This window comes from Anopheles darlingi, chromosome 2, assembly GCF_943734745.1.
Source record: "Anopheles darlingi chromosome 2, idAnoDarlMG_H_01, whole genome shotgun sequence".
NCBI classification, from domain to species: Eukaryota; Metazoa; Arthropoda; class Insecta; order Diptera; family Culicidae; genus Anopheles; species Anopheles darlingi.
Window position 1 is genome coordinate 65,653,557 of NC_064874.1, and position 17,500 is coordinate 65,671,056.

The window sequence follows — 17,500 nt, forward strand, 5'->3', positions numbered from 1 at the left end:
CGGATGAGACCAGAGGGAACTGACTGTCTGTGCTTAGCGAAAGATGATGATGTAACACGTGATCAAGTTTTTGACAGTTTTTGAGAAAAAGGGTTCGTGGGTTTTTTTGCAGAAGTACCTCTCACTCGCCGATGTATAAAAAAAATAACAAATGCAAATTGGAGACAATTCGCAAGACACGATCGAGGTATCATAAAGCCCCAGAAAAGGTTAATGTAATAAACGGTATGCACAAGCATCTCTCGTAATGCTTTCTCGTTTTCGGTGGCCGAACTCGATCATTAATCATTTTCGATCCCTCTACAATAAACGCTTGCGCTCACGCACTGGCTCGCTGCTTTGTCGTGCCGAGCTTATTTGCATCAATTAAGTCACTCTCCCCGCTCTCGCCATTCGGCAATCTTGGCGAATGTCACAACCACCGCCATGAAGTCGTTTCGTGTCATAAAGGCAACAGCAAAAAAATACACCAAATCCGCGAGCTCCATATAATGGCGATCGGAGAGAGAGATATGGCACCTGATGACCTGCGCCTTACTGGGCGCTATAGTGTGCCAAGACACCTTCACGCCACGCTGCAAGGAGCTTGCGTGTTGCGTATGAGAAGGTCGTCTAGTCGTAGGCCTAGAGGTTGACTGTTTTCGGTGGTTTAGAAACTAAATCGTGAGGTATCGTAAAATTGGAAGCCGTTGACCGAGACCATTTTAATTCCAAGAACCAGACACTGGTCAACTCCGGGGGCGGTACAGGTAGTCTCACCCGAGGGCCCTAAAGACTAAAGCGGTCCCGGCTGAGCATTATACACTTTACGATTATGCGTGATAATCATGGTTACCCATACGATCTTCCCATTGCTTCATGGACCATGGCGGCTGTTGTGACTGACAAATTAAAATCCTTTCCACGGAAGATGCTGATGCTGTAGTAATCCGCTTAGATCGATCCGACACAAGCGAATGGTTCAAGAATTCCAGTAGCTCCAGTATCTAGTGTGTGCGCGCGCCACACTTCTTAACGGTGTGCGGCTAAGTGGCTCTCCCTGTGATGCAGTAGTAGTGACCAACCTAACGGGATACACACCGATAGGGCAAGAGATCAAGCCTCCAGTTCGGTGCTGCTGCTGCTGCTGCTACTTGGCAGTTGCTTCATAAAACGTTTTGGCTGTAAAAGCGACATAGAAGCGACGAGGCACGGTAACCAGTAGCCCAGCCAGTGTTAGACTAGGCCAGTTACACCACCACGGATCGTGGGAATGTAAGAACGAGCCAAAGAGCGGCGTGTTGGGATGAAGGTGAAATGATTTATCTCTGACGATCTGACGGCCGAAACCAAAGGTCCTCTTGGCTGACCAAACGAATGCGCCAGACCATCACGGTACGCGGGTGTGTGCAGAGATCCCTCGTTTGTCGGTAGACAAATTGTCATCATTTAGAATAGGAATAGATGGAAGAGTTAGGAAGGCATTTGATGCAGATATTCATCAGGAAAGTAAACTAGACCTGACTGGTCGGTAGTTATTGTAGATCGGAACAGCACATATAAGCCGACAGCTTAACGTTGGTTTGGCTAGCGTCAGCATTTAGCATGGATTCTTTGTTACCCATGCAGACGCTTACGTTGAATAATGAATTTCAACAACTGGATTTTACTGGAGACTACTAGGCACTAAACCAAAACAGCATTCAAATTCAAATTCTAACACCATTCAATGTAAATAGTAAACAAACCGCTTCTTCTCTCCTTTTTTGGGGGGTTTAAACTGACCTCCGGACTTGACTTGAGTGACATCTAATCTGAAACACCACCATTGACATCGTGCGATGGCTGTTTCGTCGACTTCGAAACCGACGAAAGGTCTCACGAGCCATCCGTAAAGTGAGAAGCCGCCTCACCGCGTGGTGGTGTTGAAATGTGGATTTTAATAACTCCTCATAAACCTCTTGCAATCTAATTAATGCAATTGAATGCCACCACCACGACCAGCACCACCATCGGTAGTCGCATTGTCAGCCCGCGGTACTTGACGGCTTCACGGCACCTAATCGCTTCGCAACCTTCAAACACTTAGTGTAGTGTGCGTCGAGGATTAGGTTCGCCCGTGGGCGCTTCACCGTCCCAACTAACCAGAGGTTGAGAAATTCGTAAATCCATTCACAGTTCAGGACACGAAGTGACAGGAGGACAATGCGAATGGCGTGGTTTGGAGCAGGAGAAGAACTTGACAAGGGGATTATCTCCTCGATGCCTGGCGCCTGAGGCGCTCGCTCACTCTTTCAAGCGGAAAGTGTTCATGCAATGAGTCCGCAAAATGATGCTCATGATAACTGAAGGGCTCGGTGTTTGAGTGCGTTGAATCGCTTGACTCAAACCTTCTTGAAAGCTTTTCTCTATGTTATCAAGAGAGGATATATTGGACAGTTATTTCAGTAATATGCAAGCGATACAATTAGGAATCGATTTATTTATTTCAAATTTTCCAAAATATCTAACAACCGAAGGCATCGATGGGCATCGCAAATGAGTTACGAAAGCATCTTCACCTCACCTCGGCTGCACTGCACTTGCACTGCTACACACCGCGTGATCATGTCCTGAAGCGCGCCCGGGGGGGCTACCTTCCAAAACAGAACCATTACAATTATTACCCACATTAACTGACACCCGGTGGAGAATGGAGGTGCGCGGGAGGCGACACAAAACATTCGATCCAAACCACCCACCACGCCGGTGGAGTGAAAGTGAAAATTGTTAACAACACCCAGCGCGGTGCAGCGCGGCGCAGGTGGCGGCATACCACCATCACGTCAGACCGGCATCACCGGGGAGTGCGGTGCAAGCGTTGCCACGCCGCCGATGGTGCCCCTTCCCACCCTCCATTCGCTCCATGGCGTAATGCATGAGGCGGTCAATGTTCGGCGATTGGAAAATGGACGAATTTCCCGGCCCCCATACACAGCACCCGGCATGCTGCAACAGACACCAACACTCTCTGACACACACACACACACACATACAGACAAAGACAGACAGACAGACAGACAGGCAGCTGACTGCCAGAGCTTTAAGATTCGAAGCGAAATGATGCATTTTCTCCTACGATCCGATCCAAAACATGAAATCGAAATCCGCCACCCAGCGACAGTGGGCGCTAGGCACTGCATGGGGGAAGGGGATCATGATCGTGAAGTGAAAACAGTGAAAACCTACCCAGCGGCGATAAATGGTTGTTATGTTGTTTGTGCCGCTGCCGCCGAGGGGTGAGTAATGGTGGTGGTGTAATGGATGTAAGAACGGTGATGCTGGTTGGGAGAGTTCAATGACAAAGAACCCCCCGCGGGAGGTAAAACATTAGAGCCCTTTGGGGTCTCTGCTGATCAGACGCGATTACCCGCAGCAGCACAAACACCACCAACACCCAATTGCTCCATTTCTGCAAATGCAACCCCACTAAATGAGGGTTTTGTGCGGGCTTCTGACTGCCATCCACACCAAAACACACCACCACACACCACTAAACGATGTCACATTATCCTATTATTGTCCGTCACTCCAGCCTCCAGCCTGCCCCCGAATGGCGGCTTGGTTTCAGTTGCCACTCATTAAGCTAAATTGAATTAATTGTTCGTGGCCCAGGTTGCTGTTGCTGGTCGGCTGCTGCTCTCCAACCTGGCCGAGGTGGCCGAGACGCGGTGGTTGGCCACAGGGTCTACACCAAATTAAGGCACAAACCTGTCGCGCACACGGTGACGCGACACATCTTACGTTCACACGAAAGGAACTTCAAGTTGAGGGCTCTTAGATCGTGTTTGACGTTGCGTCGTTGCTGTCAACTATCACCGTAGTCGTCGTCGTCGTCGTCGAGGAGAGCGGCAATATTATGGCGCAAAAGGTTCTACAGCACACGGCACATCCCAGAACAAACACCTGCATCTTCGCGTTCGCGAGGATCTTGTTTTTTGTCGCGTCTTGCCGCGGGCACCATTGCGGCAAAGAGATTGCGACAATTGTGTGGTTCGCGTCAGAGCAAGCAACAACAATGATGACTGGTTAATAACAGAAATGACCCCCATGCTGGCCGGCTGGCTGGCTGGCTGGCTAATTGCGGCTGCTCAAGGTTTCAGGAAGTTAAAGGAAAACAACCATTTAAAGAATAATAAATGGCTCGATGGCATGCTCATGCAACACAGCTGAGATGTTTTTCGTCCTACTCGGACCGGCTCGGTACGGAGAAGCATACAGCTTCAGGTCAATTACTTCGGTCTCATTAAAGCTGAATCGCTGGGATGGGAGGAGCGCCCTAAATGGGACCCAATAGGTCATGTTATGCTACGATAAATCGTAGCTTCCAGCTAAAGCTAAAGCTACTGGACCGAGCCTTTTGAAAATTTGAACAATTTATTTGTACACTCTTTTCCAACTCATCAAATGTTCATAAAAGTCATTGATTCGTAAGAAAAATGGTTAAATGCATTATTTCTTCTATATCAAAATGCTCGCAAAAATGATAAAATCGTAAAGTTCAGCAAAAATGTTCGTTTTCACTGAAAATCATCAGGGAAAAATTTATAATCTAATCAAAAAGTATTGCTTTGTATAACTCAGATAATTCACCATTGGGCTTGAAACGAAAACCGCAAAAACCGGATTTCTGAAGATATGCCTCTCTGTCTATAGTTTTAGCAGATATTTCTCAACTGAAGATAAAAATATTTTTTGAGAATATATAGTTTAATATAATATTCAGACAAAAAAGTCAACTCGAAAGTCATAAAAAAATCTCAAAAAGCTAATTGTTGATTCAAATGATAATTTGAGTTATTAAGCCAACCCTAAACGTGTTGCAATAATAATAAGAGCCCCGTCTTTGAATGTAAGTTTGCATAAAGGAAATCGAATTTTCCCCGAGTCCGCCGGAGGACCAATTAACATTAGAATAAATAACTACAAAGCAGCAATTAATCAATTCGGAGGTCCAATATCCACAACCACACGTTAATCCTCATTAGCCAAAAAGGTTAATGCTAGAGAGTCCTAGAGCCACGGGGGCTTGTTGCTAGAGATTGATCGCGCTCGCAGCAAGGAGCCTTTTCTCACTAACGAGATGAAAGTGAAAAGCAGTGGACCGAAAACCGACCCCGAAGAGGGAAGGTGGAAGGCAGAAAATGTGAAAAACGTCTCTCGGCGAACCTCGGCCTCCTCCAAAACAGTGATCATCGGGCGAAGCATCGTCGACCCTTTCGAACCGCGCTTGGTCCAAGGGACGGAAGCCGACGTCGTCGTCGTTACGTCGATGCACCACAGACCGAGCGGGGTCACCTTTGTTTTGTGAGCGGCACCCAATGTTGCTGCGTGCTTGATTTGCGTGAAGATCAATCGAGCTCCATTTGACCTCCGCCGTCGCCTGGTGAGTGAAGTAATGGTAAAAGGCTGCTTCGTTCGATCGAAAATTGGCACAAGCTCATAAATCCGGGGGGGTTTCGCTATGCTCTCCGGTGCGATCGTGTACCGATCGAGATCCAATCGATGCTGAACAAACACACACACACACAGACAGACACGCGAGACGCACCGTACAATCATAACAATTCAATAGGGGACGCCATCGCCGCTGCCGAGATTCGATGCTGAGGCCTCCTCTTCGGTCCATTTGGCCATCCCGGGAGGTCAAATCGTGGCACGGTGACTTCTACGACTTCGCGATCTTCGCTGACGAAACGAAGTGAAGCGCCGTGCGCACAGTAGTGGTTGTGCCGGCGCAAACATGGGGGAGCGATCGAAGGGTGATGATTATGAAACTCGTAACCCTATAGCTCCGTCCGCCATCGTCGTCGTCACCGCCACCGGTTCACACAAACTGGAACTCCATGGTGGTTCCAATCCTGCGCTGGACGTTGTGACGGAGGTGGTGGTGGTGGTGGTGGTGCCGGTGCTAGCAAAAAGGTTAATTCGTGATTTGGATTTCCATTCTCGGACACGGAGGCGCTCGTGTCCAAACCATCATCATCATCATCATCAACAACGTTCGCCCTGGCTACACTTCGTGTACAATGTAGTCAACGGCTGTGCTGCTGCCCGGACTAGCTACCCCTGGCCGTCATCGAGGCATCTTTTGCACACGGGGGCCCGTTTCACTCTGCTCGCGATTGGCTAAGGCCCATCCACTCGAGGGCAAGCAGCATATTTAGCTGGCAGTAGCAGCAGAACGATGACGACGACGACGACGATGTTGTTGGGATTCCGTGCTTGGTTACCCCGCAGTGGAGATGCCCACAGTGCATGTGTACTGCACACTACCACCACCACCACCTGCTCTGACACCTTGGCACATCGCGCATATACGAGCAATATGCTCGAGGTGGCAACTACTCCGACATAAGACAACACGCGAGAGGTCGGATCCAGCAGCAACCAACCATAGAAGGTGCTCCCCGGTAGCCGATGTCGATTGCCATGGCGTGGAGGGCGCCGCGGTTGACATTTGCAACATACTTGGAAACAATGGGTAGGTCACCGTCTCGGACGGAGAGGGAGAGGGCACCGGAACGGACTGATCTTGATGATCGGGCCATGATCTTCGTGTAGCAAGTCGGCAGCAGCAGTAGCAGCAGCAGCCTGTGAGATGCTATATGTTTGGATGATTTGATTGATAATGATTGCGCGAATATAGTTTATTCTGATCCTGATAGATCCTTAAAGTATATGGTCACAATAGCAACATTCCGATAAGAACTGTCAAAAATCTTGTTCAAACAAAGTTGTATCAGTGATCTTACGGCTGAAATAAAGTTTCGTAAGTCGCCAAACGACAACCAACGAATGTTTCTAAGCTGTGAAAGTTGACATTGTGGCCCCGAAACTTTACATACGCTTGAAGCATAAAGATATGATGGAATCCAGAGAGAAAGAACAAAAGAACCGGGCGCGACGAGTCTATCAGATTCTTACCTAGTCTCCAGACCGAGAGTAGCGTCATTGCGCACGATGCTACGCTTGAGCTGACTCTGCTGCTCGATCGGGCAGCCCACGATTAAGAAGCGGACGCGGATAGCTGTGACCGTGCAGAGGAGTGTCCAGCAGTCCAGCTCTTCTTTGCTTTGCCGTTTGTTGTACCGCTGCTGCTGTACGCACCAGACGATGTTGTTTAGTTGCAACAAAAGAGACCCCTTTACCACCACACGTAATACTCTAGCATACCTACACACACAGACGCACACACACAAACACTGATTGACTGAGTTGCAAACAACACCCTCCGGGGCGGAGTGGCGCCCACTTTCACAAAAGTAGAGTAGGGCCCGCGTGTGTCTTCCGAACACACCCAACCACACACCACCACTTGAGAGCGCACTTGATGGCCACAAAGCAGAGCAAAGCAGCAGCAAAGAGAAGTGAAACCGCACACTTGACCGAACTACGGGAGCAGCACCTAGAACCAGACCGACCGTTCCCCCTCGAGTGAGAGAGATTGCTCTAGGTAAAGTGGATCTGGGACTGCTGACGGCTCTTATCAGCCACGGTACAGCACGAACCGAAGGTCTACCACACCTGTCTACCTTGGTGCCAACGGACGACGGAAAAGTCGTTCACAACTTCTGGCAGTCCGCGTGTTGTGGAGTTGGGATACACAATTCCTTCTTTTTGACACTTGTGGATACTCTTTCACTTCGAGAGGGAAAAGCCTTTTGTGCGCTACCACAAAGAGTAACAATGTTGCATTAATCGATACACGCGGATATTATCCTGTAAGCTGTAAGTAGCTACTACTGTTGCTACTACCGCGAAACCTGACGAACGAATCCAATGTCAACCAAAACACTACCCAGCACCGCGACGTTCCCCGGAGACACTGAACGACCGCGCGCATCCACTAGCATCCGAAGCGCCAAACCAAACACTGGCGCTTAGAACATCGTTCTAGTGCTTCCCTTCACTTGCCACACGCTGGAGTCTCGCGTGTGTGTGTGTGTGTCTGGTAACCACTTAGACAGGTTGTGATCTCTCAAGAACCTTTGCGGCACACACCTCGTGACACAATCGAGCACCGCACGAATAGCAAGGGGGTCCCACTCAAGGGTAACCGGGGGTACAACAACACGAGCGAAACCAGCAGCAGCAGCAGAATCGATCACTGTTGCTATTGCACGGCGTCAGCTACCACACCACCCTCGAGCCCTCGAGTGTCGTCAAGCCTCGATCGAGAGACAGCGGATCGCGAAACGGAACACGGAGGAGCAGCGCCTTTTGCATGCAACGCGATCAACACAGCAGCCGCCGTTAAGGAGTCGGAATCCGGAGTGAAGCACAGCAAGTCGCGAACAGCGAGCAGCGCGCGCGTCTCGTGGTCTATCCGATGGTGGAGCGTTGGAAAAACTGGAGCCACCGAACCGTCCACGAGACTCGCGGGGGCCACACGCCGCCACGGAGCTTTTACTTTTTCGTCATGGTATTGTTCGCGTGTCTTCTCCCACTAGCGCCAACTCCTCCTTCCCCTCCTCCTGCGCACTGCTTCTCTCTTTCTCTCTCTCTTTCGTGCTCTCGCTCTGATGCATATACAGAGTCTGGCTTGCGAAAGCTATTGTCGTCGTTGTTGGTGTTGCTGGTCGTTGTGGTGTGTAGAGAACCACTATCTCCCACTGGCTGTCAGAGGCCCACCAGCAGCTCGCCGCCTCTTTCTCCTCACCTATTACCATCCCCTTGTCCCCCACTCCCCCGTTTTGTTGGTAGTAAACCAGGTGAGGTGGAAAATGTTTGGCAGCATTTTCAATGTGTGGTTTGCCGCGGAAATATGGTTGTAGTTGTAACCCACCCGCCTCAAAAGCCACCCAACACGAACACGATCGTGATGGGAAAACGATTCCGACTCATGTTCCACCGGCGCCGCGAAACGGCCACGATGCAACCCAAACGTTGGACGTTGGATCCGGGCATCCACAACCAACCAACCTGCCGCACCAAGCGGTAACCATCCATGAGGTGAATGTGGCAAGAGGCTGTGCTGTGCCGTGAAGTCCTCGCGGTGGTATTAGTAACCGAACGGCGGTCTCCCACGACGTCTTCATCGATGCCGGGGCCCCTTGAGAAGACCGTCGGTGCTGGTTACTGGTGCTGGTGCCGGGGGTTGCACCAACCCATCATTCAGCCTAGGAGGGGGGAGGCACCTTTGGTTGATGGCGTTGTTGGTGGAAGCGATTTCGTGTTTTGGATACGGCGAGCCAACCGTATGCTTTTAGGGGGAAAAGGTTCGCCATGACATCAACCAGCTAGAGTGCGGACTGTCCCACTCCAGAACGGGGACAGCGCTGCGATGATGCATGCAGTGGAACCGAGGGTGCAGCAACCACCAGAGGGAAAAGTGTTCCGAAAGTGATTCACAGCAAAAGATAATGAACACCTTCCCCCTTATCTATCGCGTATCGTCGCGAGTAGGCCGCCTTTTTGTGTGCGCCTGAAAACCGATCGATAAGATAGAAAGGAATGAAAAGAGAACATTTACATTCTTGATTTGAGTTGATAAAATGCCGTGGAACTCCATCATTATGGGAGGAAGAACACGCTGTATGCCGTGTGTCTCGTATATCTGATGGACAGCCGTTGGCATCCTTTAATGCGAGTACCCCATCACCATCATCAGCAGCAATGATGGTGAGCCTTACAGCATTTGCAACATTGTAACGATCTTGGTGATCAAGCGGGGTGATGGTTCGCATCGCGGATGAAAGTAACCCCTCTGTGTGTATGTATGTGTATGTCACGCTTATCAGACACGCGCAGTACCATGAAAGATGCATCTTGTGGACGAGCAGACAATCTAAGCGAGCGTACGATCGACTGCCCGTCCGTTTCTTATCAGTTTGATTGCACACCATCTTGCTCCTTCCGCCGTGTCCGCTCCGCGATTGATTGATACCACACACACGGAGGAGCTGGTTGTCGCCTGAAGGGATGTCCAGTGGGACCGGCCTGGGATCCAGCGTACTTCTAGCGCTCCTAGAGAGCTGACCGCCTCCGGGCAAATGCACGAGATGGCGGATGATGGTATCGCGACGAGCGACGAGCGACGACGACGACAAAACAGTTTGCAACCCCATTTTTGCTTCGTTCCGTTGCAACTTCGGCGATGTACCCACAGTTGTATCCGAGGTGTGAGAAGGTGGTGGACAGGTGAGGCATATCTTCTCTTCAGTTCACATAATTAAGTTTCCATCGTCAGCGGAGCAACGTGTTCGTTCGTGTTACATTCATCGAGTCCGCACTGCACCTGGGTCGATGCACGTCGTTAGTGATACTCTGCCCGTCACATCCTTGTTCCCACAGCCCCTAGAGAGCTGGACGACCAGGGGCCTACAAAAGGAGCAAGATAAACCGAATAATGAAGCCCACTTCTGCTGCGCCCACGTACACTGTACTGTAGTGTTTCAGGATCCAGTGAACCAGGCCTGATGCAGGCGTGCACTTCTTGACCTCGACGAAAGTGTGTCACTGGCCTCCGGATGGCACCAACGATTACAGCGCGAGTGGAGGTGCTAGAGTAGTTCCTTGAGTATGCGAGAGGTCAGTAAGTTCTACATCACTATAAAAGATCGTTAAGCAACACGTTTTGAATCGATGTTCATTGGGAATCTCCTCGAAAGGACTTCTTTTGCAAAGGAGAAGCTTTCGTAACGAACGCAACAAATATTTTACATCATCTGGGCTCTTAAGGCTAGGGGCTAATGCGTTTAATTTTTAAGATTGTCCATAATACCTCCTAAACGTACACTCTACTCCTCCTCCTCCTTCGCCTCTGGTGAAGCATTTGGAAAACTAAATGCATAAAAACAATCAAAAATGACTCCGCAGATCGATTGCCTGACGTCGATCATTAAGTTTGACATTCGATCATTGCCGTAACACCCGAAAAAAAACCCCGTGTGCCGCCTGTGGTCCATTGAGACCCTTGAGAGAGACGTGGAGGTGGTAGAGAGTTTCATCATAGAAAGTGAAAAAAGATGGAAATTAAGGAAAACTGATTAACTTTTTCCCCGCTTGGAAAGCGAAGGCTGACCCAAAGCATAGAAGTCGAAGTTGAACAACAAAAATAAGAGTCCACGCGTTGGCCGCGCGCGCAGCAGTTGGCGGCGGTACCCTATAATCAACACTTTCCCAATCCGGCCGGCCACCGGTTGCCATTTCTCGAGTCCTCTCTCACTCGCATCCTTTCTCCCATTCTCCGCTGTTTTACAATCTTCGCGGACCGCTTGGTGGTTGCTTGAGATTGTGCCTGCGCCATCATATCATCGCACAATGCTCGACCGATGTAGCAATTGCAGCAGCCACTTCTTCATCTCGACAGCATGAGCACACACACACACATACCCAGTGTGGCGCTGGTCGAGGCGCCTTTTTTAGCATAAAGCAGCAACCATGGCGACGAGCGACGTCATATCGATCGATAATTGGATGTCGATGTTCCTGCGCTACGGCGAGATGGAGAAGAGTGGAGTGTGATGAGTGAAAGGAGACGAAGAGGAAGGGAAGGTAAATGAAGTGTCGGAAAAATAAGAAGAAAGAGTGTCCCCCACCCGCCCGTCGCCCCTCATCTCCTTAGGCCGGCACACAGGTTATCATAAAACGATCAAAACATCGCTGTTGGCTGCTCTTGTGCTCTCCTCCAGCTCCAGCTGCTGCTGCTGGTCTGTCCTGGTAGAGCCGTGCTGAGGGAAGAAGGCAGAGAAGGGGGGGGGGGGGGGGGGAACCACAAAACATCTCCACCGTTCATGGGTCACTCGCCGTGCCCAGGGTTTTACGGCTTTTCTTTTTTATTTTCCGTATTTTTGCTTTCCAGCTACACTTCGACCACCGGTGGTCAGCTGTCCATCAGCAGCAGCAGCAGCACCCAGTGACCCTTGGAGTTTAGCAGGGGGGGAGGCGTTTGGTTTACCGCTGTCCACTCGAAGTGTTGTCGAACGGTGGCGCGAGTTCACGCAACACGCGGCGCTCGAGTCGCACCACGGGAGACCAGCGTGCCACCCCCATCCCCAAGCACCCAACAAGCGCTCCACCAGCCGCGCACTCATCAGGCGACGCTGCTGCGCCGCCTAGTGGTTTCTGAATTTTCGTGTTTTCGCCATGTTGATTTTTGGTGTGCCATTATGTTCTCCCTCTCCACCCTGACACATACACACACAAACGAGCCGCGCGTCACGTCGCACCTGCATCAGATGATAATCGATCCGGACCGGAGCCGCCTGCGACTGCAGACCCCGCGTCCTTCCTTGGTGCGCGAAATGCGTTGTTTCGCCACACGCGAAATGGACGCGCGATGGGGACACAACAAACCGTGTCAATCAGACCACCATACACACACACACACACAGCATCGCCGTTATCGCCGTTTCGAAAAGTACGAAAAGTCGGGTGCGCGGTCCAGCGAATCGCCTGTCGTGACGTCCGTGGTCGGTTGAGCTAGGCACTACAAAGACATAAACACATGATGCAGGCAGATTCGCCAATTGGTCAACTGGCAAACAATGCGCTATATCCCGTGGAACCACATTCACTGATCAGCGTGGCGCGCAAGTTTTCAGGTCAGATCGCAAGCAAACGCTTGATTGCCTTCACCAGACAGAGAGCACACATTGGGATTGTCAATCTCAATCCGTCAAGAAAGTCCCCGACACTGGGTCAGGACGTGACACCGCTTGGAGTTTGTAAGATGATCGAGGATATGCTGCTCCCTTTATCCACCTCATTTTGTGCTCATCATTTGTAATTTGAGACAAACAGTCGAAGAGACCACAAATGACTGTCATCATCTCAACCAACCTGTGGCATTTGTCTTGGGATTGAAAGATTGCTTGCTCCCGTCGCGATCATCATCGCCGGTGTGTCAAGATCCCGGGGATCTATTAGCGTTCCGTAACACGCTCAATGGAATTATCCTTCGAGTGTCCTTCTCCGATCCGACCAACTTACCGCCACCATTCACAATCCATGGACCAAAACATGGCAACAAAGAACTAAACCATGCCAGCCAAGCACGTTGAACAACGACTGCCGGTGGGAACGAGAAATCAGGATGGTTAGGATTGGATTGGATTTTCGGGTTGCGTGCGGACACACGAAGATTAAACATGATCAGATTGCGCGAGGGGTAGAGATGCCTCAGGAGATGCTTCTTCCGCCCATCAGCTGTCACACATATGAACGTGTTCTTGGGGGCACAAAATCCGAACCTCCATTCTCACCTTTCTTTCGACCTTTTCTCCTCCTCCTCCTCAGCGTTTGGGTTGGATGAAATTTGAGGTTATTCGCCCGCGCCTTTGCCCTGACCTTTCCCGAAGAGGAACACCCAACCAACGACGGTATGCTGCTGCTGCTGTCGCGGTCTGCTTCCCAGAATTATGCCGGCACATCTCAGAACGAACTGACAGCTGGGAGGAGAGCAAGGGGCCAACTCCGCGCAACACCATCTTGGCCACCCTCGTTTTACTCTAAAATCAGGCATTCAATTTCATCCATTTTTCGAGTTTCCACCAGCTTCCATCATTGGAAACAGATTGAAGGGTGTCGATATCGGGCGAGATATTGGCCGACCGGGCGCAGGCGAGCTGAACCCTTTTTCCTCTTCTCCCGATCTGTGGACGCATATCGAAAATGCAGTTATAGTTGCTGCTGCTGTTGCTGCAACCCCATCGATGGGTATGCATACAGAGCAGAAGAAACTCGATGATTGATGGGTGAATGGGAAACACACGGCTTCGCGCTCCGTTGTTTATCGAGGAAAATCGAAAAACCCCGAATCAATTCACCACACCACACCTCCGTAAGCCCACCTCACTTCACACTTAGGCGCGCTTTAGTGTGTTTGGTACGATCATCCAACCGTCCTTATGGTTACGGGTTGCCTTTGGCGATCGGAAACAGGAGGTTTCAGGGACGGCAGCCGGGATTCGAGGTCAATGTTTGTTCTAGGAATTATGATACATTCGGACCGCATGAATGGAGTTCAGGGGCCACGACATGTCTGCGCTCAATCAGCATCTTAACGTTTTTTTTCTGAATGGTACCGAGGAATGGCGTTCTCCTGGATTTGAGGAAAGTATTGCTTACTCATCGTCTGTCATCCAACAGCATGTACAACGATATGAATGTTCAGGAGCATCAGCATGAGACAGTGAATAAATTTTATGATACTGTTAGATCTAAATCGTTTTCGAAAGATATATAACCATAAATCTATGCTGATTGGAGACTGATTCTCGCAATCTCAATCAAAAAATCATGTAAGGCTACTATGGCCATAAAATACAATATTGACCCCCTCGCGGCTGTAAGACATATCGTACACAAATACAGACCTCCTATAAATGTGACCTCCACAAATAGCAACCACATCTCACCCCAAAAAAGGCACATTGAATCGATCCAATGGCACCACAAGCGAGTGAAATCGTCGTATGCCGTACATATGCGCACCGTGCACGGTGAGAGGGGTTCGTAAATTGATCGATTTATTACATGATTGCGCGCTCTTCAGCCGATGACACCGAGACCGCGGGTTCGTGGGTCTACCCCCTGTTATCAGCGTCCCAAGACTGGAAAAGACTCTCGACCACAAGCGCAACAGGTCAACAACAGCGCAACGAGCGAAGTGCGCGAACCATCCCCTTAGCAGTCGGCATGTTGTAGTACGGCACCCTTCTTATGCGCTCCTCCCCACCAGGAACAGGTATTTGTTTACTGTGATCAAGACTCACGGACCTCACATAACAAAACGGCCCTCTCGACCACAAATGCTGGTGCCTGAAAGCAGTTCGTGCTGTAGGTTAGTGCGTATGACATTTCAAGGGTCGTTACTAATGCGAGACGACCAAAAGGGAGGGATTGCACCCTCTTCCACGCGACGTACGCGCACGTGTCGCAGCAACACTGACATCGATCGGTTCGGGGACCGATCCCCACCACCCTTGAAACTCCGGGGTGGCTTTTTTGATTGATTCGCTTCGAACCATCGATTCACCACCTGTGTAGCAGGTGTAAAAGGCGCCATCACTCTCGTCGAGTTGAGACCGCCAACCGATGGCGACGACAGCGTAACGAGTTTGTTGCTGCTGCTGCTGCTGCTGCTGCCCGTTGAAAGTCTACATTTTGGCGTTTTTGCTGCGGGTTTTTCCGCAGCCCCAAAGGGGTGGTTAGCGGTATTTTTCATCGACTATCGATCAACAGGTTTCCGGCTCTCTTTCCCTCTTCCTAATGATCTCTCTATTACGCATTGAAATGTGGGTTTGTTTTAATGTTTCAATTACAAGCCCTTTAGGACTTCTCACATTCACTGTTTGAAAAAAAAATGGAAACATCCCGTAAAGGGGTTCGATATTTGAGGGTTCGCACAGTTAAGCTGGCACGGAGCACTTAATAAAACGGAAAACATTAAACGGGAGAAGAATGAAAGCATACAGTAAACCCCCTTTGCATAGGACCAGTCTCGTCAGTACCATTAAGGGATTAATTAAGCCTCAACCAAGCAGATACGATGTAGCGCTCCTAAATTAATGGACAAACGAGCTTGTATGTAGGTCACGCCACGGCTGGTTCCGATTGTATAACGAACGCCGCTCATCTGACGACGTTTCATCGCCCGTAAGATCTATATCGGATCTGATCTCCGGAGATCGCCTTGATCGTTACATACCAACGGTGCGCAACAGTGTTGTGCTTGTAGAAGAGCTGTAGTCGGTAGTGGTTCCATGCTTACCTAAAAAGAGAAGATCAATAAAACAACGTTAGATCGAGGGGAGAATCAAACGTGCTACAATGCACACGCGTCTGACGACGAGCGACGAGATCGTGTGCATAAAAATCGGTTAAGAACTAATGTCTACACTAACGAGGAGATCCGAAAACGGGGCTTAGCGTTTATAAATCCCTCCTTTGGGAATCCATTTCCCAGGCAATGCCACACCATCGGTGAGCTTAGGGAGTGCGCCCTTGCATACATTAGAGCTGCACCCTCGGTGATGCTGGTTGGGCGCGCGCGCGCGATCACAGGTGACGTTGAACGGCGTCATTAACCTCACACGTGAGCCACACCGCAGAATGATAATTCCCAGGAAGTCGACACCCAAGGCGAGTGTTGCTGAGTGAGGTTTCGGACACGGGGTGACATGGGGCAGCAGCAGCAGCAGCACACGACGACCATGTCCACGACGACGCTCTGATTGGCTTTCTCTGTGGAGACGTTTTATTAGCATAATATCTCTCCCATTGTGAGTCGCGATGCGATCATAGGACCGCGTGGAGAAGCGGATGATTGATACACCTTCTTCTTCGGCACCGCGCGGCTTGGTACGGCTTTGGTAAGCTGTTAAGTGGCTGGCTAACAAGCACGAGATGGAACTGAGGAGGAATGGATGGTGCGATGCCTACAATAAATACAAATCGATTCATAAAAAAATCCGATTCCCTAAGACCACGGAGCGAGTGTGGCCGTCGGGTTCTAGATGTTCCGTGAGACTTCTTTATCCCAATGGCCAGCCTAGGGCCGTGGAGGACGGAACAGGATTGAGATTACGATTGCTGTACCATCATCATCTGCTTGCTGCTCGCATCATTCTCGCTATATGTAAAGCAGCCGGCAAGCAGCCAACAACGAAACCCGGTACAATCAAGCGCTATTGAGATGACGAACGGTGGGCCTTTGGCCAGTTCTCTTTGCCGACAAACGAGGAAACGTCCATTCGCGTGGTCCGAGAGTGAGATCGCTCCGATCATGGGAAATGAGTTAATTTTGAGCCTTCCACCTGGACTCCTGGCCTGGAACGAGAACTAGCAAAGAGTTCGTCGGCCTCCGGGTCCGGGAGCATTTCAATATTTAGTGTTTAATGGCAATTAGAAGCCCTAGCGCTCGATGGGACTAGGTCGACGCAGGTGGAATCACCACTTTAATGCGCCTAACGCCTCATCACGGTCCTGCATGCAGCACCTGCCACAGAAACATGGCAACCAAAAGGTTGAAAACGCCGGCCTAGAACTCCCGGAGTTTACTATCGATCTAACACACAGACACACACAGCTATATACGCTGTGAAACATATTGACCCCGGGTTCCACCAGGTAGCAGGTTTGGAGGAATTGCCCCGATTACCCGATGGGAAGCGCAACGACGGGGGAACCATGACAGGCACGTTTCAACCTCGTTACCGGCGACTCCCGGGCACACTCCGCGTTCGTCATACGAGACACACCAAGCGGATCGAATGCGGGCGCGGGCAGCGAACAGAACAGCACACAGCAATCGTCCTACTCCAGACCGCTTTTTTGCAGGTGATGGAGGTGGCTTCTGTGTAGCGGCTGGCTACATTTCCGGTGCCGGCACCGTCATATGTTGGAGGGCGGAAGGAGGCATTCCATTAGATGGGGAAAAATGGTTTAGCACAATCGAGAGAGCGAGCGAGTGAGCGATCCATTTCCGAATCACAAACAACAAGTCATATCAAACAAAAGAGCTGAGAGCGGATCG

General features: G+C 50.3%; 1 protein-coding gene across 3 annotated transcripts in view; it reads right to left on the reverse strand.

Annotated features, from left to right (window-relative positions):
* The window catches only part of LOC125948446 (tyrosine-protein kinase Btk29A), a 71,471-nt gene that overhangs the window by 13,389 nt on the left and 40,582 nt on the right, over window positions 1-17,500 (reverse strand). Inside the window, exon 1 of one of the 3 annotated variants that reach the window (XM_049674501.1) lies at window positions 6,946-8,284. The exons of the other annotated variants lie outside the window; for them this stretch is intronic. Coding sequence (XP_049530458.1) covers window positions 6,946-6,973 — 28 coding nt within the window. The 5' untranslated portion in view covers window positions 6,974-8,284. Of the gene's footprint in view, window positions 1-6,945; window positions 8,285-17,500 lie in introns of those variants that run through there. 3 annotated transcript variants of the gene reach the window in all.